This window comes from Balaenoptera physalus, assembly GCF_965194825.1.
Source record: "Balaenoptera physalus genome assembly, chromosome: 3".
NCBI classification, from domain to species: Eukaryota; Metazoa; Chordata; class Mammalia; order Artiodactyla; family Balaenopteridae; genus Balaenoptera; species Balaenoptera physalus.
Window position 1 is genome coordinate 173,584,092 of NC_138890.1, and position 23,767 is coordinate 173,607,858.

The 23,767-nt window shown below is 42.8% G+C and overlaps 1 protein-coding gene across 7 annotated transcripts in view; it reads right to left on the minus strand.

Moving 5' to 3' along the window:
• The window catches only part of ADAMTS16 (ADAM metallopeptidase with thrombospondin type 1 motif 16), a 157,569-nt gene that overhangs the window by 59,117 nt on the left and 74,685 nt on the right, over nt 1–23,767 (minus strand). For all 7 annotated transcript variants that reach the window (XR_014261726.1, XM_082454362.1, XM_082454361.1 and 4 more), the window contains 7 exons: nt 23,155–23,250; nt 18,230–18,378; nt 16,919–17,091; nt 14,967–15,097; nt 12,875–12,998; nt 12,214–12,458; nt 10,222–10,360 (listed from right to left, as the gene is read on the minus strand). Coding sequence is in view for 6 of the 7 variants with exons in the window: in XM_082454362.1 (XP_082310488.1) it covers nt 10,222–10,360; nt 12,214–12,458; nt 12,875–12,998; nt 14,967–15,097; nt 16,919–17,091; nt 18,230–18,378; nt 23,155–23,250 (1,057 nt within the window). In the remaining variant the exon portion in view is untranslated. The remainder of the gene's footprint in view (nt 1–10,221; nt 10,361–12,213; nt 12,459–12,874; nt 12,999–14,966; nt 15,098–16,918; nt 17,092–18,229; nt 18,379–23,154; nt 23,251–23,767) is intronic.

Here is a 23,767-nt window from a genome sequence, read left to right on the forward strand (position 1 = left end):
GTTCTTTGCTGTTCCCTGATAAACCCATTTTGCTGGTAAAATAACCAGCTATTTTATTGTTTTAGATCAACAAAAGTATCAATAATGGTTGAATGTATTTGCTCAAGAATGTGAACGCCCATATTAAAAATGAGCTATTGACTTAATATGTAAGGAGGAACTCTCTGCAAATGAAGGATACAAATGATGTGATAACATGGAAAAAGCTTATCATTAACGAACTTCTGAAAGAGAACACACACATGTAAACCGGAACATAAGGAAGAGATGCGACAGGACTTATTAAAATGTTTGCAGTGACCTTGGGTCAGAGGAAGATTTGTCTTCCTTATTTTCTATGTTTGTGACATTTGTAATGAAAAATAATTCCAACATCTACAGATTTGGGCCTTCAGGAAAATGCACATCCCCTCTTTCTGACATCCTGGGCAGTCTTTTCTCAAGGACACCGGGCAGTGCAGGATGGGGCAGGAGGGGCCTGACCTCTCAGGTGATGCTCACCTGACCTCATATTGGCCTGCAGCCTGTCTGCCTACCTGCTCGGGCCTCCCCTTCCCCTCCCTGCTCTTCGCCCCCCAGAAAGCTCAGCAACAAAAGCCTAAGAGATGCACCAGGGAGGGAGGAGCTGGGAGCAGGGGAAGCTGACATCGGGTTTCTGTTTTGATCCACGTGGTAACTGTTGATTGACACAGAAAATCAAAAACTGGAAAGCACGTCAGGGGCCCCATAAAGCACACACCCACACAGGCACTGACGAAGAAGGAAGGGTTCCGGGCCTGTTCAGACTCCCTCCTCAGTAGAGGGTGGAGTGGAAGTCAGCCTCCACACCAGGGCTCCGCTCCTTGGGCTGTGCCCAGACTCTCACACTTGGACTCTTAGGGGGCATCCCAGGTGTCACACGGCCAGGGTGCTTGTAAAGGTTTTGGTTATGCTCTGAGAAACCATTTTTCACAGTTTATCCAGGGCTGCAGAAAATTCCATGAGAACAGAAGGTTTTTGCTTCACTTGAGAACCTGAAAATCTGAACCCACAGTCGTGGCCAAGAACATCTGCATTTCTTTTTCATATTCCTGATTTTGTTTCTTAATTTCTGTATGGTTCTTATCAGATCATTTCTCCCTTATGAGTTGCCTCTGAAACCTCTCTCAAACTCCTGCTTCTCTGTTGTCTATTCATTACGTTGTGCTTACCTATATTTCAACCATCCCATAACCTCACTTGAAGGAAAAATGGTGAATTAAATATTAAGCAAAAGAAACGGCCCTCATGTTTGTGTGCAATATCTATGCCTTTGTTTCAAAGGGCTTTTCTTAGGTCCTTAATCAGAGACTTTCACTCACAATATGCCTATACTCTGTACACTCAAGATCTTGGGTTCAGCATTTACCTGGACCTAAAGTTCTCAGTTCGTGAGTCTGATAAGGTTACAGGCTGGCATGTTGTCAAGGTCAGATGCTAGGATAGCAGCCTGGGTGGAGAAAGGGAAAATAGGAGCTCCACATGACAGGTTTCAGAACCAGTGGCCTAACTGTCTGGGGCATTCAGCGAGGGGCCGAGGGCTCTGCAAGGTCAGGACTGCCCCTGTGGACAGGACCACATGCTGCCTTATCACACCACGTGCTGGGGCTGAACTCTGCGTGGTGACCTGAGTCCGCCCAAGAAAGGCACGCTCCATCCATGAGGCTGGGGAATCAGAAGGCGTTTCACGGGACCATTTCTCTCCATCTCCTTTAAATGCTGCATAAGAGAGTGAACTCATCTGTTACGCTGGAAACTGCAGCTTCCAGGATGTACTTCTGGTACCCTTCGCTCCACTCCTCCTCCTGAGCTGCCCCAAAGTCCTGCCCGCTGGCCATTGTCCCATCCTGGTAGGAAAAGGGCAGGCCATGCTTTGTCCACTCACTGTGGCAGCTACCAGCTTGCACACCCCGTGGGCACACAGAGACACACAGAGACATACTGCAGGCCCCTCTCCAAGTGTGTGTGTCCACCACACATGCCTGCACACACCAGTGTGCAAAAGCACACAGGACCTTGAAGACAGCAGCACAACCCAAAATAGGGAGGAATCTTTTCATCTCCCCTGCCTGGGGCCACGTGACTAGTATCATTGTGTAATTCCCTCTTGCTTTAAGAGTTTAGTAATCTAAACAGTCCAATTTCTTAAGCAAAGCTATAACACTAATGGAAAAGAATAGAAGCTGACATTTACTTGGCCAGACTAAGTGTTAGAGCTTTACAGGTATTCTCTCCTCTAATCCTTAAAGGAACCCTATGCGGTTGATTACATTATTATCCTCACTTTATAGATGGGCTTGCTAAGGCGTAAAAGGCTTAAGGAGCTCACGAGTTTTAAAGAGGCTGGGCCAGGACTCGATCCCTGACAGTCTGGCCAAAACCCCACGCTGCACGTTCTCGCCTTGGCATGACAGGTCACCTGCTGGCCTGGCCTTTCTATCCAACGTGACATGCACGTGTAGAGATTTTAAGCTCTTGTTTGATTCCTGTTTGAGAAGGAAAGAGATTCATAACATATTCTGTTTCAGAACTCTTCATATACTGGAGGGCAATTTCTTAAACTCTGTTTCACTGGCAGCTGAGTAGAAGGGTGGAAGCAAGGAAATTTGAATTCTAGGGAATTTCAATTCGCTTTCAGGTGTGCTCCCTTCTTCACATCCAGGAGCGGAAGGATGAGGAGCCTGAGGGGCAGCCCTGGGGAAGCCACCACGGAGGGGCGACAGCGGCCTGACCCTGCCTCGCCATTTCCATCTGTGGCCTTCGCATATTTGTAAATGGGAAAGCGGTTGACATCTTGCATTTGTTCATTCAACAAATGTATACTTGATGCCTGGGATGTGCTGGCTCCTGAGCACACAGCAGCTAATAACAAACAGCAAGCATCACCAGCCAAACAGCACCCTAGACCATCCCATCACGGTCCCAGAATCTAAACCACAGAGAGAACGCAGTGACATGTACACACATCACCCATGAAGACAAATATCCGGGCAGGAAAGTTGAGGGTGGTGCTGCTTTGGGGCGGTGAGGACCACGGCTTGCTGCCTGAGGGCCTCCTGGAGCTGACCACTGGTGAGCAGAGCACAGCAAAGGCACCCCAGAGGTGCAGGGAACACTGAACCTATACAAAGCACTTCCTCAGACCCAAGAAAAGTTTAAAACATTGAGAAAGCTTACAAAATTGAAACCAGTGCAGAAAAAAATCAAAACCAAAGAAAGGGGAAAAAAAAAAAATCCAGGCATCACTCAACACAATAGCATGTAGGAATGATGAGATGTGAGGATGCATAATAGAAATCCTTTCCTCTGCAGGACACTTTTTCACTTCCATGCAGTGTGCCCAGATCCTGGGCTTTCTGCAGAGACTGACCTGGGAGCCTATAGAAAGAATACCCTTTCAGTCATACTAGAGCCATTTACCTCCATTTCTGCATCTTTAAAAGGAGAATTGCATCCGATGTCTCTGTGCATTTTCACTGAGATTAAGTCAAATCGAGAATGAAGGAGTAAAGCCAAGGCAGCTTTTTGGTGTCGTTCTTACTAGCCACAGGCTGGGAGCCTGCAGGCCAGGCTTCTTAGGCTGCAGGCGTTCCCTCTCAACATGGACAGGAATATAGGTGAATGGATGAAACCTTACATGCCAGGTGCCTACGGGATGGACCGGTGATGCCCAAACTCTAGACTATTAAAGTCGAAATGGCCAGGCTCAACGGCACATTCTCTTAATTGAAGGGGTCCTTAGAGACATTCAGACATCAAAGAGGAGATGGCACACACCGGCACCCACCATCCCAGGGTGAAGACCCTCAGGCGTCAATGCAGGCCCTGACCAGGTTGGGAGTCAGTTGCCTATGGATATGAGGATGCCGGAAAACACTCCTGGCTCTGCATCTCAGATCAAGTCACAGCATTTTCCAAAAGACAAGATTTTCACAGGGATTTAGCCTGGGGACACTAGACACTCTGCTTTCTCCCACATTGAAATGGTCACGAATCTAAAAGTTCAGCAATGCACCAAGAGATGATGAATTTTGGAGGTCAAATCTGTTTGTAGGTGGTAGGGATGCTTGAGGTTTTAATTTAAAATTACTTTCCCCATATAAACAATAGTAACTCTAAAGGCGAATTTAAATGTTTCTTCCTTTGTTTTCAAACATCTGAATATTCTGGGAAAATAAAAATACAGACAGCCATATGCCCAGTGGTACTTAGGGTTTCTGGGCTCTATTTTTACACTAGGTTTTAGGTAATTATGTTTTCAGAAGAGTTTCATGTGGGTTGGGGGTCTCCTCAGCCACCTGGCTGAATGTTTACGGAGACTCAGGTATCATTTCTCTGACTGAGGGCACGTCTGTAAAGCAATTTCTCAACTGTGCTTCCAATCTCTCAACTATCTGTCAGAAGGAAAAATCTCTTAGTCCACAGGAATGTTAGAATCAAGCTGGCCAATCTTCTAAAATGATCCATGTTAATAGATAAGAGAGAACAAGAGTATAAAATTTGAAGACTAAATTAAAAAAGAGAGAATAATCCTTTAACTGGGGAAAGCCCAAAGCTGAACCCTAGCCATGGAAGGTGGTGAGTTTAACGAGCAATGTGATGAAGCTCTATCTTTATCTTTTTACAGAAACCAGCTCTTGCCAGCTCTTTGGAGATCATTTTAAAATCTTCACATTTTGCCAAAATATCTGGACGAGGAGTATTCCGTCTAAAAGACTGTGATTATATCAAAGAATCTCTAAGTTTTCAGTAATTCTAACAACAGAATGAGTTTCAGCTGTTGACAAAATCCTTATCATTTTTTTTATAAAGGAAAAGAAACCCATCATTTAAGCAAAACTACACAGAAAACTGGAAAATATTCCATAAACGAAGCATGTGTTTTCGCGAGAAGCATGCATCCTCTCTGTGGTAAGCGCTAGATATAGTATAGACATGAATGCCTGCACATTAAAGGACCTTGACAGCGGAAGAAGGAAGATAATTCCAGGAAAGCAGAGTGGGTGAACTCCTGGGAGCTGCTGCTAGAGTCTAAATGATGCCCAGGTGTGCTTAAGTGACAGCCTTCCTGGCCTGATGGTACCTTAACGGGCACCAGAGCTCGGAGGGTGGTGATGATGGCCATTTATGGATGGCCCGTGACATCCTTGTGTCTGTTCTGCTTAACAAGAAACTGGCCCGATATCTGATTTAACTGACCACACTGACCTGTCTGAAATGACAGCAGGACATGCCCTTCATTTTGCTGTAGGCAGGTGTTATCTGTCTTTAAGGTTCCAAGTTTGGTTAATGAGAAGGAGGCAGCAGGACTTGAAACCCACATGTGCACCTCCCTCCCCCCACAGGAGGATGGTGGAGGGAGAGCCATCCGTGACCACGTGACCACCACAGGAGCCTGAGAGGGGCTGGGCCTAGGATGGGTCCCAATACCCCCAGTGAGGGGGGCTGTGCAGGACTGCGGGGCTCTGGGAACAGGGAAGGGTTCCTGCTCCCCAGGAAGAGTGAACGAGATGGACTTCTGGACTTCTTCATCTTACCCTGAACCTTTGGGGGCTCTTGAAGAAATGGATGGGGTGGACATTGCACAGGCCCCCTGAGGAAGTTGGTCCCTCTCCAGGGGATGAACTTGTTTTCCTCTCCTCTGCTTTTCTGGGGGGCAAGAGGGCTAAAGTGGGGATATGTTTTGTAATTTATCTGGGTCTTGGATAAAGACAGAGAATTGGTTTCATGAACTTGGCTCAAAGGTGACCCAAGGCAGGGAGGAAAAAGCCAGAATCATTTCAGTTGATCTCTGAGACCTAGAAGGACAAGCCCAAGCCTTTAGGTAAAGTTTAAAAAAGTAAAATGCACATTTACTCTAAGATTCAAAATAGGTAAGGATGTTTTGAATGTAAGGATGGGGGACGTCTAATTTGAAGTAGTTCCTGTGAAAAAGATGTGATTTTTAGCCAGTGAGGTGAGTAATATGAATGGCTGATGTTCAAAAGCCGTCTCAGCTCTCCACCTCTGACTACGACAGATACTCAAAATGCAGCTAACCCAGCACTCTCTGTGCCACGTTTCTGGGGTCCTTTCTGAGTTCTCATGAATGCCTGCATACGACAGTTTATAATCTCGCATGTTATGCATGGGTGTGCGGTAATTCCTCCCTCCAGATTGCATGTTTTGAAGGACAGGGCCGGTCTGTATGATTCCTCATTATAGACTCAGAACTCAGCGTGGTGCCTTGCACATTTAAGGAAGTATGTAAGTTCTCAACGCCTTGGTTGAGCTGTACAGAGGTACCATGTTTCAATTAGCCATAATGCTAATAAGTCACTAAATACTTTTCATATAAAGTAACAATCACATTGGTGTTTCATCATCCACTTCAGAAACAGAGAGAATTAGCAAAGGTCTCTACATTTTCCCCACGTGGCTTAAAGAAGTTTGAGGTTCAGATTGACACCCACAAATGTTTGCTGACTGAACAGTGAATGAATGAATGAATGGTTTCATATCAACAAAACAAGGGCAAGGTTGCTAATACATAATTTTATTCCATTTTCTTTTTATTTTTTATTCCATTTTCTAAACCTAACCACTAAGCTAATTAAAGTTTAAGCCCTAGAAATATCTGTAGATGGTGAAGAGAACATTACTGGGAAAGTACGAAAGAGCCTGATTCACAAGCCAGTTTTAAGATTTGTCTGAGGAATTGTGAACCAGATGAATATTTCCATTTGAAAGATGATAATCCTCAGACATTGCATGATGCATAGCAGATAAATTAAATGTAACTATAAGCCACATCTGAATAAGCCTTTTCACGAGGAAGTAAATCAGAGGTTTGAAATTCGTTACTATTTGAAATGCATTGAACCGATTGAATCACAGAAGTAGATTTTTAAAAATTGCAGCATATGCAATTTTGAGAAATTGCTGATGCCTTTACACTGTCAACAAGAGTCTGGTGAAGTCATCACCATGTCTAAAAGTCCTTATCTTAGAGTAGGACATAATTGGCTAAGCTGGTTCCTATCCCCCCAAATACTCTTGGTTTAGCATCTCATTGCCCCAGTGAGAGTCCGGTCGAGGCACGACTAAGCAGGATAACTGAAATAAAACCCCATGGTTATGTCATAAAAGTGAGTGGAAAGGGAAAAAAAAGAGCAGAGGAAGCTGTCAGAAAAGAAGATGAGAGGTACTGTCAGGAAATCTTATTTTCTATAGAGAGACAGGCCCATTAGAACAGATAAGGAAATGGGATTATCCTTCCTTTACTGATGCCAGGTAATGTTTCTGGAATGAAACAAGAGGTGGGGGATTTCCCAGGTATCTTCTCCCAGTTCATTAATTCCCTAACTGGTTCCTTTAAAGACCCCCTTGTAGACATTAAAGTCACAAGAAGATAGCTAAGTAAAAGATGCTTCAAAGGTTCCAAATCCAGGTTATTGGGAGGTCTATGCAAGTGGAAATCTTCAAAATATAAAACACGCAGATAAAATGAAGCCAAGACCTGAACCCGATCTGGCTGCCTCTAGCCTCCGTGGACTCTCTCGACTTTTAAGCCCTGTTGAGGGTTTCCACAAAGCCATGTAAGTGACAAGACATAGCAGGTGCTCAGTTAACTACAGTGATGTGTTTCTAATTTTCCTCCTGTTTGTACAGAAAATAAGATAATCCCCGGGGACACAAGAGAGGAAAGAGAGAGAGAAGGGAGGGTGAGGTTGTGCTTTTGTCCTTTTAGGAAAATATGGGAGGGTCCACTTCAATTCAAGCCCATGGGATTTCACAAGTGCTCACATGTGGCCTGGGAGGGGATGCTTTCATTAGGTGCTGAGTCCTGGAAGCGGTATGGCATGGGCATTACCGCCGGACGACTGAATGGAAGAGCCGCAGCCTACACAAGGTGATAATCCCACAGTCCTTCTTGCTGTTGAATTGAGAAACCTTGATTTTCCATGAATTTTCCATCGAAATTAAAAACAAACATCCATGTGCTGACTCTGTAACACACTTCTTTAGGCAAATGATTAGGGAATGGGTTTTGGGTTGATTTCCTCTAGAAACCTCAATGTAAAAGTTAGTCCTTAGGTGAAATTAGGAGATTTGCTAGTACGTTGATCATCCACTCGGTGTTTTTCAGGCTATTGAGATGGGTAATTTGGTCGGTGCTGAGGAAACCGAGTGTCCCTCTGCATGCCTGACTCTCAAAGGGAAGATGTGAGGGAAACTGTCCTAATGAAATACCCTCATGGACCAGACATCTTTACAAACGCTGCCACGTGGTTCATTACACTCCTTTCACCACATGAAAATCGTAATGTCCTTACACAAATAGAAGGCTTTCTGATTTAATTATTATTTTAAGCAAACACTGTTAGATAATCCTAAATAGGGACATAAAATCAAGCATACCCAATATGGGCAAGAGAGTCGCAGGGGATGGTTATAAGAAAGAGGGAAGGGAAATAAGTAGGTTAACTTTCCCAGGTCACAGACAGAGATGCCCATGAATATGGTTCTGTTTTACTTTTTTTCTTAATGGAGTAAAACGGCAGCTCCTGTGGGTCCATCACCAGTGTAGGACATCCCATATTTCTCTAGTTGCCTTTAGAGCCATTTGCTGCTAGCCTGCTGTACAGACAGGGATTCTATTTCACCTTAGAAAGCTCTTAATGTCAGAATTTTAATATGACTTAAATATTTTATTCTTAGTTTATAATGAGATGAATTAATATATATTAAGTATCTAGTGTTAACTTTTCAGACTTATTTTTTGGTTAATCATTCAGTTTTCCTTTATTCTCGTCATCTCATTAATTTAGAGCAACTATCAAGAAGGCATGAATTTACTTTTATTTTTTCCTTATTTATTCATTATATTCTAAATTTGTACTATTCTCGTTTGTGTACAGTTATACTTAAATATATAGTACTGTCTGGATTAATTTCTTAATTATTAAAACCTGGAATGCACAAAGCTGAAATCCATTTGTCCGAATGGAAACTTGTCTGTTTTTTAAATATCAGATAGAACTTAATATTTTGTTTCTAAATTTGTACGTATTTATTCTCCACCCTTTACCAGATAGTGCCTACTGGCTCTAAGCTAAAAATGTCCCTCTAGTGAACTAGCTTTATCAATTAATCATGGGCTTAAAATTCTTATGGTATTAAGATGATAAACCCATCTATCATCATGTGAAATTCTTCTTTCGACATGTTGTTTCTTGTCATTTTCACTGCAACTTTCATAAAATTCTTATACTTCCTAAGTGAATTTAAGTATATGACTTTACAGCAAAATTTTTTCCAGTAAATCTTTTGAACAAGACCATTTGATAAAAACCTCACTCTGTATCACTATAGTTTCCATGCAAGTTTCTATTTCTCATCATCAACATGAAATGTATAATAATTTGAGTGAATTTCATTTTAATAGTCTCAAATAAAATTACCCTTTCAAAAATCTTAAACTAGATGAAAAGCAGAAACCAATCCACTAAACCTTAAGGGCACACGCTGACATAGATGAATTAGAGAAAACAGCTCAAGTTGTCAAGTAACAACCAGCAGCACTGCTCTCTACTCTGCCTCTAGAAAGGTTAGTACCTCCCTCAGGCAGAAGCCTGGACTCCTCATCAGGACGTGATGAAAACCAGGTCAGTGTGATGAGGACCAGGGCAGTGTGATGAGGACCAGGGCAGAGTGATGAGGACCAGGGCAGCGTGATGAGGACCAGGGCAGTGTGATGAGGACCAGGGCAGAGTGATGAGGACCAGGGCAGTGTGATGAGGACCAGGGCAGAGTGATGAGGACCAGGGCAGAGTGATGAGGAACAGGGCAGTGTGATGAGGACCAGGGCAGTGTGATGAGGACCAGGGCAGAGTGATGAGGACCAGGGCAGTGTGATGAGGACCAGGGCAGAGTGATGAGGACCAGGGCAGAGTGATGAGGACCAGGGCAGAGTGAAGAGGACCAGGGCAGTGTGATGAGGACCAGGGCAGTGTGATGAGGACCAGGGCAGTGTGATGAGGACCAGGGCAGAGTGATGAGGACCAGGGCAGTGTGATGAGGACCAGGGCAGAGTGATGAGGACCAGGGCAGTGTGATGAGGACCAGGGCAGAGTGATGAAGACGACGGCAGTGTGCCCCATGGCCCTAAGGCACCCGACACCTCTGTGCCTATCCCCAGGATGGCCGTGGGAAGTGACCTACCCCCTCCACATGAGACAGAGCACTCGGAGCGGATGGTGGCCCACGTGTAGCTGGGCTGGGTGCTGAGCTTCTTCTCGCCCCCCAACCGTGGCACAGAGTATTCCCAGGCAACGCCCGGGTTCCTTCCTTGAAAGAGAAGCTATAAAAAGACAAAGGGAAAAAGAAAATGAGTTAAATTAGAACCAATAAATAGAAGCTAATTTGTTTTAAACTACTTGAAATACCAGACTTATCCAGCAGAAGATGATTACAGTAATAAACACTGTCCATCCTCCAAAATTAACTTTCTAAACAGGAATTAAACTAGACACAAGCACATCTATAAAATATATAGACATTTGACTCTTTTGCCTTATATTTAGTGTTTCTTCCACAGCCTTTACTACCTAACAAGAGCATTTGGTTATTTCCCTCTGTGTTACCTTGGGAGCCCCACCAATGCTCTCCATCTGAGCAAATCAGAAAATGATACCTAAAAAGCACCATCACAATTCCTAGTGAGTTCCAAACCACCAAGAACGGGTGAATGGATCGCATCCATGCAGGATGAAGGCTAACTGAGTACTTCCTCCTGTGACGGGATGCGGAGGACTTTTGCCTACTGGCACGTACTGTATGCCTCCAGGAGAAAAGCATCTTACTAGTAAAGATCTCTCAGCTTGGGCACACCTGTGAGCAATGCTCAGCACACGGAATTGCATTTGGACTCTTCATCTCCTAGCTGGAAACTCGATCACATGGACCAATTACTTTTTCCTTCATAAAGGTATTGATCCCTTGATCTGGGTGAGAGGCTTTTCTGGAAACCTCACCATTAGCCTGTTAATAGAAATCCCATCTCTGAGTTTTGGAGTTTCACTGGTCCCTGATGGGAGGTTCCAGTGGATGAAGTCACTGGAGCTTCCCTAAACTCCCTGGCACCACAGTTCCCTCCCTGACAACACAGCTCGAGTCTAGCTAGAGAAGATGTTGCAGGACAGTTATGAGCCCTGGACAGGTGGCCTCACTGTATGACCACTGAGCCGTTCTGCCGGCTGACATCCTGAGCCTCTTGCATAGGAAACAGGTTCCCAGTAAGCCTCGATTACCTTCAACCCTGACCGATCTCTCTTTCTTCATGGGTATTAAAGCTAAAAGCCTGAGATGGGGGGAGAGAAATAACCAAGGCAGAAATTCACAGTGAACATGTTTATAAAGGGGCGGAGGAAGCAGCTCCGGGTCAGGAGGGGCGATGGCAGTGGGATGTGTGGAGATGGGGTGTCTCCCAGGAAGATGCAAGGACACTGGGATGGGGCTGCCAGGCCCGGAGAGCAGGTGGAGGGCCTGTGGGTGGTTCACACCTGCACACATAGGTGTGGGCTGAGGGGGCAACTTTTGAACCAGTCTTTTCTTTAAATGTGAACAGAAATACAAAAAAGTAGGGAATTAGCATGTCCACTGCCTGTTGCCACCAGCTGCCCGGTCCCATGAGGACAAATTACATTGTTAGAAGATGCCCGTTTGTATGTCGTGAGCCTCTGCCATCTGGGGTAGAGCACAGAGGGGCTTGCGTAGGGGGTGAGTGTGCAGTCCCCTGCCAGGCACTGGGCCCGGGTGGTGGGTTCTCACTTCACTCCCATTTCTACAAAACTCGGCGGAATGCTGGTCCCACCCAAACAGGCACACACAGAGTCACCCACAGTGGCTGCTTCTCAGAGCCACAGAGCTTACAGGAGAGAAGCAGATTTTTGTCAAAATCGACTGATCAAGATGCAAAAATGGGGACCGCATGATGTGCGTAATTACAAGTCTCATCACGCACCCAGAAATGAAAGGCGATCGAAACAAGTCCACTGGCCCATTTAGTCTATGTATTGATTAGTTTTGTTTCTGAGACACTATCTAACTGCAAACAATTTTGTGTGGATGTAATATTTTGCCAGTAGCCTTGAACCTGCAAAAACACCCTAAGACCCCAAATCCAAGCCCTGAGACCAAGAGGCTGGAATCTACCTCCACGATCAATGTTTCGTTGGTTGGCCCAGGGGAGGTTAAGCTCTCGGGCTCCCTGTAGGACCGTCTGTAGTCGAAGGCAGTTCCTGAAAACTTGTACCGGCCGGGCCAGTCCACTGTCCAGTGTCCATTCAGGTAGTATTTTTTGAGTGCATTTCGCACAGAAATGTAGGAGGTAGATACATTCATTTCATAGATGCGAATACTCCGGGCTCCAGAAGGAATGATGACCATCTGGTAATACTCTAGAGCAAAGGAGACAGGAAGGGGGGGTATGTGATGCTTCACTCAGTGCTGCCAAGGCAAATCCCTAAGCACCTGCGGTTCTCCATAACCAAACCTTGAGAATCAGAATTTGGAAACTGGAGATCTGTTTTGGCAATCCAGTTGCATGAGTCCTATAAATGAGGTTCTTTTTTTTTTTTTTAATTGGAGCAGAGCTATTGTAATATTCACTGTTTCTACAAACCACTTGAATTCAAATACCTTAGCAACCACTTCCAATCAAAACAGAAGGTTTGAGAAGTAAAGCAGGCAAGGAGTCTGTGTAGGGCTCTCAGGACTCTGTCTGCTGTTTGCACTACACCTCCCATCCTTCCCACCAGGTGGTTCCTTTCGCTCTTTGCTCAGCCAGGCAGGCAGCTCCGGTGGGTGCACTCACGGTTGGCACGGTGCTGCTTGGCATAGAGGCCCTTGTGCGTTGTGCAGCTGGAGTTACTTCCCCGGCACACGCCGCAGGAGTCTTCCACAGCATCGGATCCCAGCACATTGTCACATCCCACTCTCTGTGGGACCCACGAGGTCACGTGTCATTCATGAAAGACAAGACAACAGGGGCGAAGTCACAAACCTTTTCCCGTCGAGTTGAAAGTTTCACCAACACGGGAGAGTTAACAAATATTTATTGGATACCCAGTATGTGCACTGCGAGACTTGTCAACTACGCTTCCATCCAAAGGAGGAGACCTTCACGTGGCAAACGTACCCCGTCCTCTTTGGCATTGCTACACGACTGTCCTACACTGAGCCCAGAATTAAACCTAGCGGGTTGTCATGTTGGAGACATGGGGAAATTTCAGACCGATATAAAGCACTTAGCACAAATGACAGGCAATGTGGCCTCACGAGGTTCCACTGGAATTCGCCTCGTGCTTTTTTGAATCGCCTTGTGAAGAGGCAAAGAAGGAACACAGGCCACAGGGTGATTATTCCCAGCAGTAAATTATGTAAAAGACACATTTGGCTACTGTCTAGAATTTTAGCAGCTGTTTATATATTCTGTGATGCTTGCCAATTTTACATTTCCTAGCAAAGAATATAGGCTAGCTCTGTAAAAAATCCATTCAGAAATGATGGATGAACTATAGTCCACAGTCCCTTGTTTGAAATCCTAGGGCCAGATGCATTTCAGAACTCAAGAGTTTTTTGGATTGTGGGAAGGTAATTAACATACGCATATGATGCGAGAGTCCCTGCAGGGCTCCGGACAGCAACAATGTTTCTGAAATGCGCACATCTCTACAGTGAGCGGGATAAACATAACTGAAGATAGTCGCATCAATTCAAGGCAGTTCTGCCACCAAATAAGCTCAGGTCAGCTTATATTTTACAGTCAAATAAACTTTCCATTTCACACATCTTTGGATTTCAGAATTACAAATAAAGGATTGTGGTACTGTATCATTAAGAATACATAAAAACAATGACATATTTAACAAATCAACTGATAATTAGACACAATGGGTGGACAGTTGAGCATTTTAAGGCTGAAAGAGATCCGAACAGAATCATTTAGTCTAATCTTCATGCATTCAAACGATTACACTGAGGGTCTGAGTGGATGATTCAACTTTACTGCGGTCATGGTCTACACCTTAGAGAAAATCAGACCTGGGACCAAGGTCTTTGGACTCCACTGAATACGAATATTGAGTAACTTCTTCACTGACAAGCCCATTATTTACATGCAATGTATCTGACCATTGCATGTAACACCCTCCCATTGTTTATAATAAAATTCTTCCCACATCTCACTTCTGTGCCTGGTAACAAGCTCAGAACTTTGCGTTCACTTAGCCGCCTATCTTTCCCAGCCTGTGCCCTGAGTCCATCTCCAACAGAAGTGAGGCTGCCGATTTCCCGAGACCCCCTCGACAGCTGTGAAGCGGCCCCTGTCTCTGTGCTGTCCCTGCCTTCATTTACTCTGGCGCCACTGCCCGGCTACTGCCGTCTGATTGGGCGACTCTACGTGTCCCCAGTCCCAGTGCCTTCCACAGGGACATGTGGATAAAAACCCCAAGTCCTCGTCCCCACAGCAAATGGCCCTTTGCGAGCTTCTCCCCTTCACTCACCTCCTCTGCATCCCCCAGCTCCTGCCTGCCTCTGGGTACTCTGACCCCTGAACTGGTTCCTACCGTCCCATGATTTCCTGTACCTCTGTGTTCCCCTCCCTGCTTCCCCAACACCCCTCTTCCCTTTCCCTTCCCTGAGGAACCCTACAAATCTCTTAGGTCCACATCTAAGAGAGAATCAGCTCCACCCTTCCCCCCGCCGTGCTCTCTGCACACACCTCCATTGCCACAAGCCACTGCCTGTCTCCACAGATGTTCATCTGGCTTTCTCTCCCTCTGGGCTGTGACTTGGAGGGAAAGGGTGTGTTTTAAATGTCTGGTCTCTCTAGCCCCTTACAGGATGCCTGGCATAAAGCAGACTGTTGGGAGATGTTTGTTGAATGAATGAATGATCATTATTACCTCACATATCCCATCTATACAAACATTACGGCTATCCTCCGAGCATGGAGTCCCATCTTTGACTTTATTTGACAAAGAAAAGAAGAAATCAAATCCTTCTGCGATACAGTAGAGTTTGCATAAGTCCTGATCTTAAAAAGAAATACACACACAAACACAAATAAGAAAGATACTTAAGCTCTGATCATTTTTTTGCTCTAAATTTTAGATAGACTTTTTTTTTTCTTTTTTACCCATAAAATAACTCCCGCACAATAATACATTGCAAAGACATTTTTATAAATTGCCTCTTTAGGCTTGGTTTTTCCCCTTGAATTTTTTAAAATATTTTTTAAAGCTTCACTATTAATTGTTTTTCGACTGTGTCCTTTATTGGTCCTTGCTCCATACACAGTGGTTGGCACATAGTAGGCATTCAATAAACATTTGTTGACTTGAACTACATTACTGTTCACCTATTTGACTAGTGTAATTAATTACTCTTTCTAGAAATGCAAAAAGCCACTACCATTTTGAAGCAATACACAAAGTTCTTACAAATAAAGTGTAATAAAATACTTAAAATAATCACAAAATTTCTTAATAGCTAATGCATTTACTAAAATACATAGTATTTTTAAACTGATAAAGAGAATAACATTTGGATGAAATCTCCAGATAACATTGTTTTTTAAATAAATATAATGGATTGTCAAAAAACACTGATACATGGAGAATATAGGTCTCATTATATACCTCAGAGTGGCAGATCAAGTTCACATACTCTCTCGGTAATCCATTTCAAGGATTTATGATTTATATGGCTAACATGAACTTTTGTAGAAACCTTTTTTTTCCCCCTTTGTTCTCTTCTTGGTAAAGAAGAGAACACTTGATAATAAAAATTTATCTGCCTTAGGAGTTTTCACAGGCCCGAGACTCATGTACAAATATTTTCTTTATAGTGCAGGATAAGAGACCCAACTGAATAATTCTAAGAATCAAATTTAATATGTGCTTCCATGATTAATGAATTTATTTACTGCAGACTAGCAAAGCCAGGAATAGCACACAGATTTTTTGACCCCAATTTCCAAGTTCTTTCTACTATTTTCTCCGGTGTCTTTGTTTCTCACTGGCTTAATTTTTCTTAATTTTTACTTAATTTTAGGAGTAAAAACCCAACAAAAAAAGCTTTGTTTGAAACTGCTTAAATTTTCCTTCCAGAATTTGCTGATTTCGTAAAACTCTCACCATGATAACATTATATATATTGGGATGGTAAAAGTAAGTGCCAGATGAGATGGCTCAACTTATGTATTTCTCAAGTGTTTCTTGGACAATACAGTACTCTCATTTTCAAAGAATGAGATGATTAGGTGTTCTTTGAATTTATCTTCAAGTTATGCTACTGGAGCTACTGAGTTCAAGTTACTATGATCGTAAGGACAATACATATTTCTCTCCAACTGGAGAGTAAAATCTTATATATGATACAAATAAACTTCCTGGTTTGTAAGTTGTAGATCAAGACTTTCCAGATATGTAGTATATTATTTGATTTTCCAAAAGACATGAATTTGCTTTCATTCTCTGGCAATAATGAGTGTTCAATGGGTGACATACTCATTACCACATACCATCAACTACCATGATTTGTATTAAAAAAGAACTGATTCATTACCAATAAATCGTCTACTTTGAGTGCTTTATCACTTCTTTAAAGATTTCATGGTATTTTGCACATGCTGTCTATCTTGTTTGCTTTTATTCTGAGGCCACAGCTGGTCAAGTTTAGATAAGATGCCAGTGGCCTTGGGGCAGGCAGAATCAAGGTAGCAACAGGAAAAGAACCTGTGACATTGCCCTAGCAGCAATATTCGGTCTATCTGGAGGCACACTATTGATCACATAGTTCTTTAAAGAGTAAAGAAGTCCGAGGCTGCCACCAGAAAGCGGGATTTGAGACTTACCTTCTACGTGGGTGTACGGCTTCCACTTGTAGTACCATCCTCGGAACCGTTTGCTATTGTACTCGGCACACTGCAGGGCGCGGAAGTCGACACTGTCATGGGGACATTTCTGACTGTTGCAAAGCTTCAGAGTTCGCGTGGAGCCCGCACAAAACTTCCCTCCATTCGATGGTCTGGAATGTATAGTGTACAGTTAGAAACCTCGCCTTTGAATAGCTACTCACCCCTCCCTTGAAATTAGGCTTATTAGGGAGATGGAGCAGATAATGTTAAAGATACTTACGGTCACCAGTTAAAAGAAGTGCATTCCTAAGAAGTCACTGGCATTTTCTTACATATTAATGATATGGGTCGTATTTTCCTTTTCTATTGAGTGTGCAAATAATTGCAACATTGGTAGAACAGGTTAGAATTTGGGAAGTGAGTCAGCACGTATTTGCTCGTCTCCCTGTAGGGGGCAGGGCGAGCATCGTGGTTCTCCGAATTCCATAAAGGAGGGCAGCTGGGAAAAAGCAGAACTGAGACTGAAATTCAACTACTTCGCTGTCCAGATGGCAACTTCTTTCCCCTACCAGCCTCCTTGCGACAAGGCGAGGACACCGGATGGGGACAGAACAAGCACTCTCGTCTTCCACTGGTTGGAAGAGACAGCAAACACCCCTCTCATCCCTTAGAATTCACGTGGACACACCAGCACGAGAGCACCCTGTCGATGCAGGGGACCAATCAGGTGTCATGCGTTAAAGACAGGACTGAAATAAATCATTTTACTTAGTCTTAACATAAGTTCAACACATATAGGTGCAAAAGGAGAACTGAAAAACCCCTTCATTGCACTGCATTGGTGACTGCTTTTAACATCCTCGTCTTCTACAGAAGACACACTGAGACCACATGTTGTGAAGGGAAATACATTTGATGAAAAACCAAGACTTTGGTTTTCTCACATGAAAAAATTGTTCTTACTGATTCTTATCTATTGATTTGTGTTCTCTATACTTATGATTTATCTCCTTATTTTAGGCAGAACCTTGGTATTTCACGTAAGCATGGTTAAAATCCAGTTCTTGAATATCACTGTCAGCTCCGTTACTTTTGCTGTGGTCAGGTAGTTATAAGCACCTTAAATTATACCACAGAGACATCGTTGTACAATAAATGCTTGAGTAAAAGGGCTTTTTGACTTAGCGTTCTTTTACAGTAATATGGGGGGTACAGAATTATTTTCACTGAGCTTATGTCCACATGCTGTTTGGAAAGTTCGTAGCAGAGAGATGGGTGTTGATGAGGAGGGAGGTCCTGGGCGTTCACCTGGGGTTTGTGCAGAGCCGATCCCTGTGAGACACCCCTCCTCCGCAGGTCCTGGAGCAAGGAGACCAGGGAGACCAGTCTGACCAGTGGCCGTGGGTGGGCTTGGGGCCTTCGTCACCATATTTCACACACTGCCCTCCGCGGCACCACTGGAAATTAAAAAAAACAAAACGGTGATATGACTTGTGGGTAGAGAGTAGGTACATCACTACTGCAATGCTGAGCCGTGGGGCGTTTGGTCACATAGGCAGACATCAGCATCCCTACCCTCAGGTAGCACATAATAAAAATACATTCAATGCAGCTTCTTTTTTTTCTTTCCAGACCTAGCCTTGTTCTATAAATCCACATAAAGGGAAGGTACAGAGCAAAATCATTTTCAGACGTCTGTCTGAGCTGCTGGAACCTAACATGTGTAGTTAAGTCGTGTTGCAGGAACACTCAGTCCAATTGTTCACCTCTCAGGTGTATGAGCTCTGACCTTTCCTGGAAACAACATGCTCTTCACCTCTCGCTGTCGGAACAGACTGACTGTCAGGTAGAAAAATCCAGCTGGAGGTTCCATGTGGCTCAACACCTTGTCATTTCTGGCTGGTGCTCTGTGCTTTTGCTCCAAAGCACCTGGGCTGGGAGCCTGGAGGTTATAAGTGATGCATGTCAGAGGTCACACAGCTTTCTAAGGACACAAAACAACCCACACAGGGCTTCTCCTGTCCCTACGAGGCTGGAGATGCTATCGGCTCCCCTTTTTCCAGAGAAGCATTCATAGATGTTAATTCTGCTAAAATCTACATGGTTTCTTCACTTCCACCACATGCAAAAACTACACAAGATCTAGGGTACATTCAATGGTGTTGGTTTTCCCACTGATGGACCCATTCACTGGGCACAACTGACATTCTGCCAGCAAAGCATTGTGTAGGAGTCTATAAAAATAATAGTTTTAGAAGAGCAAAACCAACCTATCAATGTCGATATGATTGCTGAACTGTTTAAGGTTCCTTGCAGTACTTGGTGTCTACTGGATGAATTCTACTTGAGATGTACAAAGTGTTGGGTTTTAAAGTCACTTGGATAATTCCTCTGTTGTGGTCATAGTTAAGCCAATAACTTGACTTAAAGCCTAAATGGAACCTATTTAGGTTAGATTGTTTCATTTTGCTTGGGATGTTTATGAATTACTTTAATAAAATTTGGTCTAGTTTTGTTTTAAAACTACACAAAATGTTTACTTTTTTTAAAAATTTAGAGTTTATCCTTTTATTTTTTAACATAAGTAATTATATATAGACTAGTATTTCCTTTTCTTTCATAAATGACCCCATATTACCCCCATCTTTTTCCATCCTGCTTTTTCATTTAACAATATGTTCTGTAGTTCATTCCACAGAAGAAGATAGACACATCCCTCCTTCCTCTGTTGCAGTTACAAAACATTCCATTAGGTATATTTCCAACCAGTTCCCTTCTGATGGACATTTGCATCATTTCCAGGCTTTTGTTTTGATAATTATTGCTGCAATTAACAGTCTTGCAAATGCATTTTTTTTTTTTTTGCCAGAGTATCCTTTTTTTAATTGAAGTATAGTTGATTTACAATGTTATGTCAGTTTCAGGTGTACAGCAAAGTGATTCAGTTATACTTACATATATATCCATTTTTTTCAGATTCTTTTCCCTTATAGCTTATTAAGAAATATTGAGTATAGTTTCATGTGTTATACAGTAGGTCCCTATTGGTTATCTATTTTATATCCAGTAGTGTGTGTATGTTAATCCTAAACTCCTAATTTACACCCCCCTTTCCCTTTGTTAACCGTAAGTTTGTTTTCTATGTCTGTGGGTCTATTTCTGTTTTGTGTATAAGTAAGTTCATCTATATCATTTTTTAGACTCCACATATAAGCTATATCATATATCATAGCTATATCAAGATATTCGTCTTTGTCTGGTTTACTTCACTTCTGTGATAATCTCTAGGTCCATTCACGTTGCTGCAAATGGCATTATTTCATTTCTTTTTTATGGCTGAGTAGTATTCCATTGTATACATGTGCCACATCTTTATCCATTCATCTCTCGATGGACATTTAGGTGGCTTCCATGTCCTGGCTACTGTGAATAGTGCTGCTATGAACAATGGGGTGCATGTATCTTTTCAAATTATGGTTTTCCCAGGGTATATGCCCAGAAGTATCCTTAAGTGACTATCCTTAAAAATTATTTAAGAAAACCCTTTGAGATTCTGAGGAGAAAGCACTACATCTTCTCCCAAGTAGGTTGGGGGGAATGCCTAGGTGCACGTAGACACACAAACATGAACATGCATACATACAATTTTGAGTCTAATTTCATGCAGATCACAGACCTGTGGAGCCAGTCAGTGGGGTGGTCCGGGGCAAGACCCTTGTGTGAAATAGACACATAAAATGTCCGCTGAAGCACCAGTTGTATTTCTGAGAACAATCCCATGTTTATCACAATTTTACATTTTACCGATGGAGAGTGTGGCTTACGAAAGAGGCTTTATCTTGGACAGTGTGATGTCACGATAAGGCTCACACCCTGTTGTGATACTGTTCAAGGAATTCACTGTCACACCTAAACCCCGTACAGACAGGGCAGCAGCATAATGAGGCACAAGAACGTACACCGTTCTTGAGGTGAAAATGAGCCCCGCGTATCACTTCAACCAGGTGTGTGACCTGGGGCACTGACTCAGGTGCCCTGAGCCTGCCCGTCCTCCCGTGAACATCAGGGATGAGGGAAACCACCAGACTGGCTTGTTCCAAAGACCCAATGCAATGACACAGGCCAAGTGCCTCGGACCATTTGCAACGTAATCACAGAGTGAGAGCTGGTTTAATTTTCCACTAGGGATCATTAAAGAACCGGAATCTGCTTCAGCATGCATCCAGGCTGTGGTCCTGACCCCTGTTCCGGATTTCTCATGGCATGAGAGCAGAGAAACCGAGTGTCTTTTTCCTGGAAGGGTTCTTTGGTGTACAGTGGGGGGCTGCCCTAGGCTCACCCTCCAGGGTGCCTGTGAGGATTCAATGTACATCATGTTCTCAGTACAGTGCTTGCCACTGAAAGATGCACTGACCACTCAGGTTCACCAGCGTGCATACCCATGCAGAGCCTCAGCGTTGGTGGCACATGGAGGAAAATAGGTTCCCATCCAGGAGAAAGATGCACAGGAGCAGTACAGTTGTTGTCAGTTATCTACAGCCCATCCATTGCTCTGGAATATTCCAAAGTACTGAGATACTGACTTCTGGTGATGCACGCTTCTCAATCAATAAACCTCATGGACACTTGTGGACCAGTGATACAGGATGACACAACTAACACGAAAGGGGGCTTTTACATGAACTTCTGATGCTTGTCCCAGCATGGCCACTGGGCAGCCATTCAATCCTGGGCAGAACACTCAACGCTGTGTAATTTGTAGGCATCCAGTCCCGCTTAATGTGCTCTAATTCTTTTCAATATGAGGAAACACCAGGAAAAAATATTTTAAAATACCAATGAAAACCAATTTAATTGCTTTCAAGGTAAATAGAATGTAACAAGAATACATGGGTAGCATCACAGCTGTAACTTCATCCAAGGAAAATAGTAGATTTTAAAGAAAGTAGGACACCTGGAGAACCACACCATACCTGTGTGAACCATCACCAAGGCAACAATGGAAGGGCTGCCAATCGTTCCAGAAATAGGCATAATTTTACAAACTATCAGATTTGCAAAATTTGATCAGTTTTAGTCAGTTATGTGCAAAGAGTCGTGATCACCTGCAGTTAATGTTCAGGTAAATTCTCTGGTATCCTGTGATGGTTGGTATTTCCACATTGCAGTACCTTAGCAAATCTATTTTCTCTTTCAAGAAACTAAAAGCATTTTAATTAGACGTTTTTGTTATGGATTAATTTACTGCTGCCTACATCCCTAGAAGGATTTAAATATCAGTCTCACCCTGGGAAAGTCTGAAAATAAAGCATATTAACATGTGTAGGATGAATGGTTGCTGGGTGCTATTCTTAAGCATATTTACTTCATTTCTCTTCATTTCCTCAGTCAGCTTTGCAATAATTTAACCCAAAAGCATTATGTTAGCATTGTTTCCTAATACGTTAAATCCTTTCTATTTGTATTCACATTTAAATATGTTTATGGTATGATAGGTTTACTTCGGACTTTAAACATCTTGGATCAATGATATTCAGGCATAGATTTCTCTTTCGTACTCATTAGCATCACTAAAAAGTTCAGATACATAGGATGAAAATGGTTACAGTGACAATTTGGTCCCAATATATTTCTATGTTTATCAATAGTCTTTTATATTCTGAAAAAAATACAATCACAGGTTAAATCAAAAGGATTAAAAGATTACTCTTGAGTGTTAAGATAATTTATTTTTAAGTTTTAATGACAGAATTGTCATTGTCTCCCAGTTAGTAATAAACTTGCTGTCTTATGAATTTCTTCTTTCCCCCACTAGAGCACCTCTTTCATTTTCACAGGAGCAACAAATAGGTCAGAAGGATCTATTCCACAGTCTTCAAGCTGATGCTTTGAGGCTTTAACAGAACTGCTGAATGCTAGTTCTTTATTTGATTAAAAGGTGGTCAAGAGTTTAACATTTTCCTGCATTAAACAGATTCAGCCATCACCTGTTGCCTGACATTTACATCTATTTATTCCAGGCAGCTCATCAATTATACCATTGGAAAAGTATGAAGGGGAGTCCTCTTCATAGAATTAATATAAATTAAACACAATCTTTTGACATGGGTATAGATATGGACATATATATCAGAAAGATGGGCTTAAAAAATACCAAGGCAAGCGGAGGAAAGATGCATGGTTGAAAGACTGACATCTGAATATGACGTATGTACCTAAGATTAGCTTCTTACCCTGTCACGCCCACAAGTTGTGCCTTCAGCCGCTGGCATAAATTTAGTCTCACATTTCCTCCCAATCCGGTGGCACCACAGGGCTTTACAGATATCCTAAAGGGGAAAGAAAGGTCATTAGTATTACAAATGATCCATACAACTCTGATAAAATATCACTGAAAAATTTAAGGGAAAAACAACTGATATAAATTGAAAGCTGATGTCTACTTCGGAGTAGGTGCATATGATAGAGTGAGGACCTAGAAGACTCATGTTCTAGACTTGCTTCAACTTAATTCTATCCCTGAAGCTCTATTTATTTATATTTATTCATCATACATTTAACAAAATTACACTTTCTAAATTAAAAAGTAAAATATGCTTAATCCAGGCACTGAAGAAAACAGAGAAAAATTAAAATAAAAAAACCCAATAAAACCTAACATTTTATAATTCATTCTCCATCCTACCTTTCACTAACTTCTCCTTGTCCCTTCCTCTATCCAGCTATCCATTCATCCACCCACCCACTCATCCACCACCCCCAAATCTTCGATGAAGTCCTAGAATGTGCCAGTTATCTTACTAGGCAGGAGGTTCCATAAGAAATATGACCAGACCTAGCCTCTCA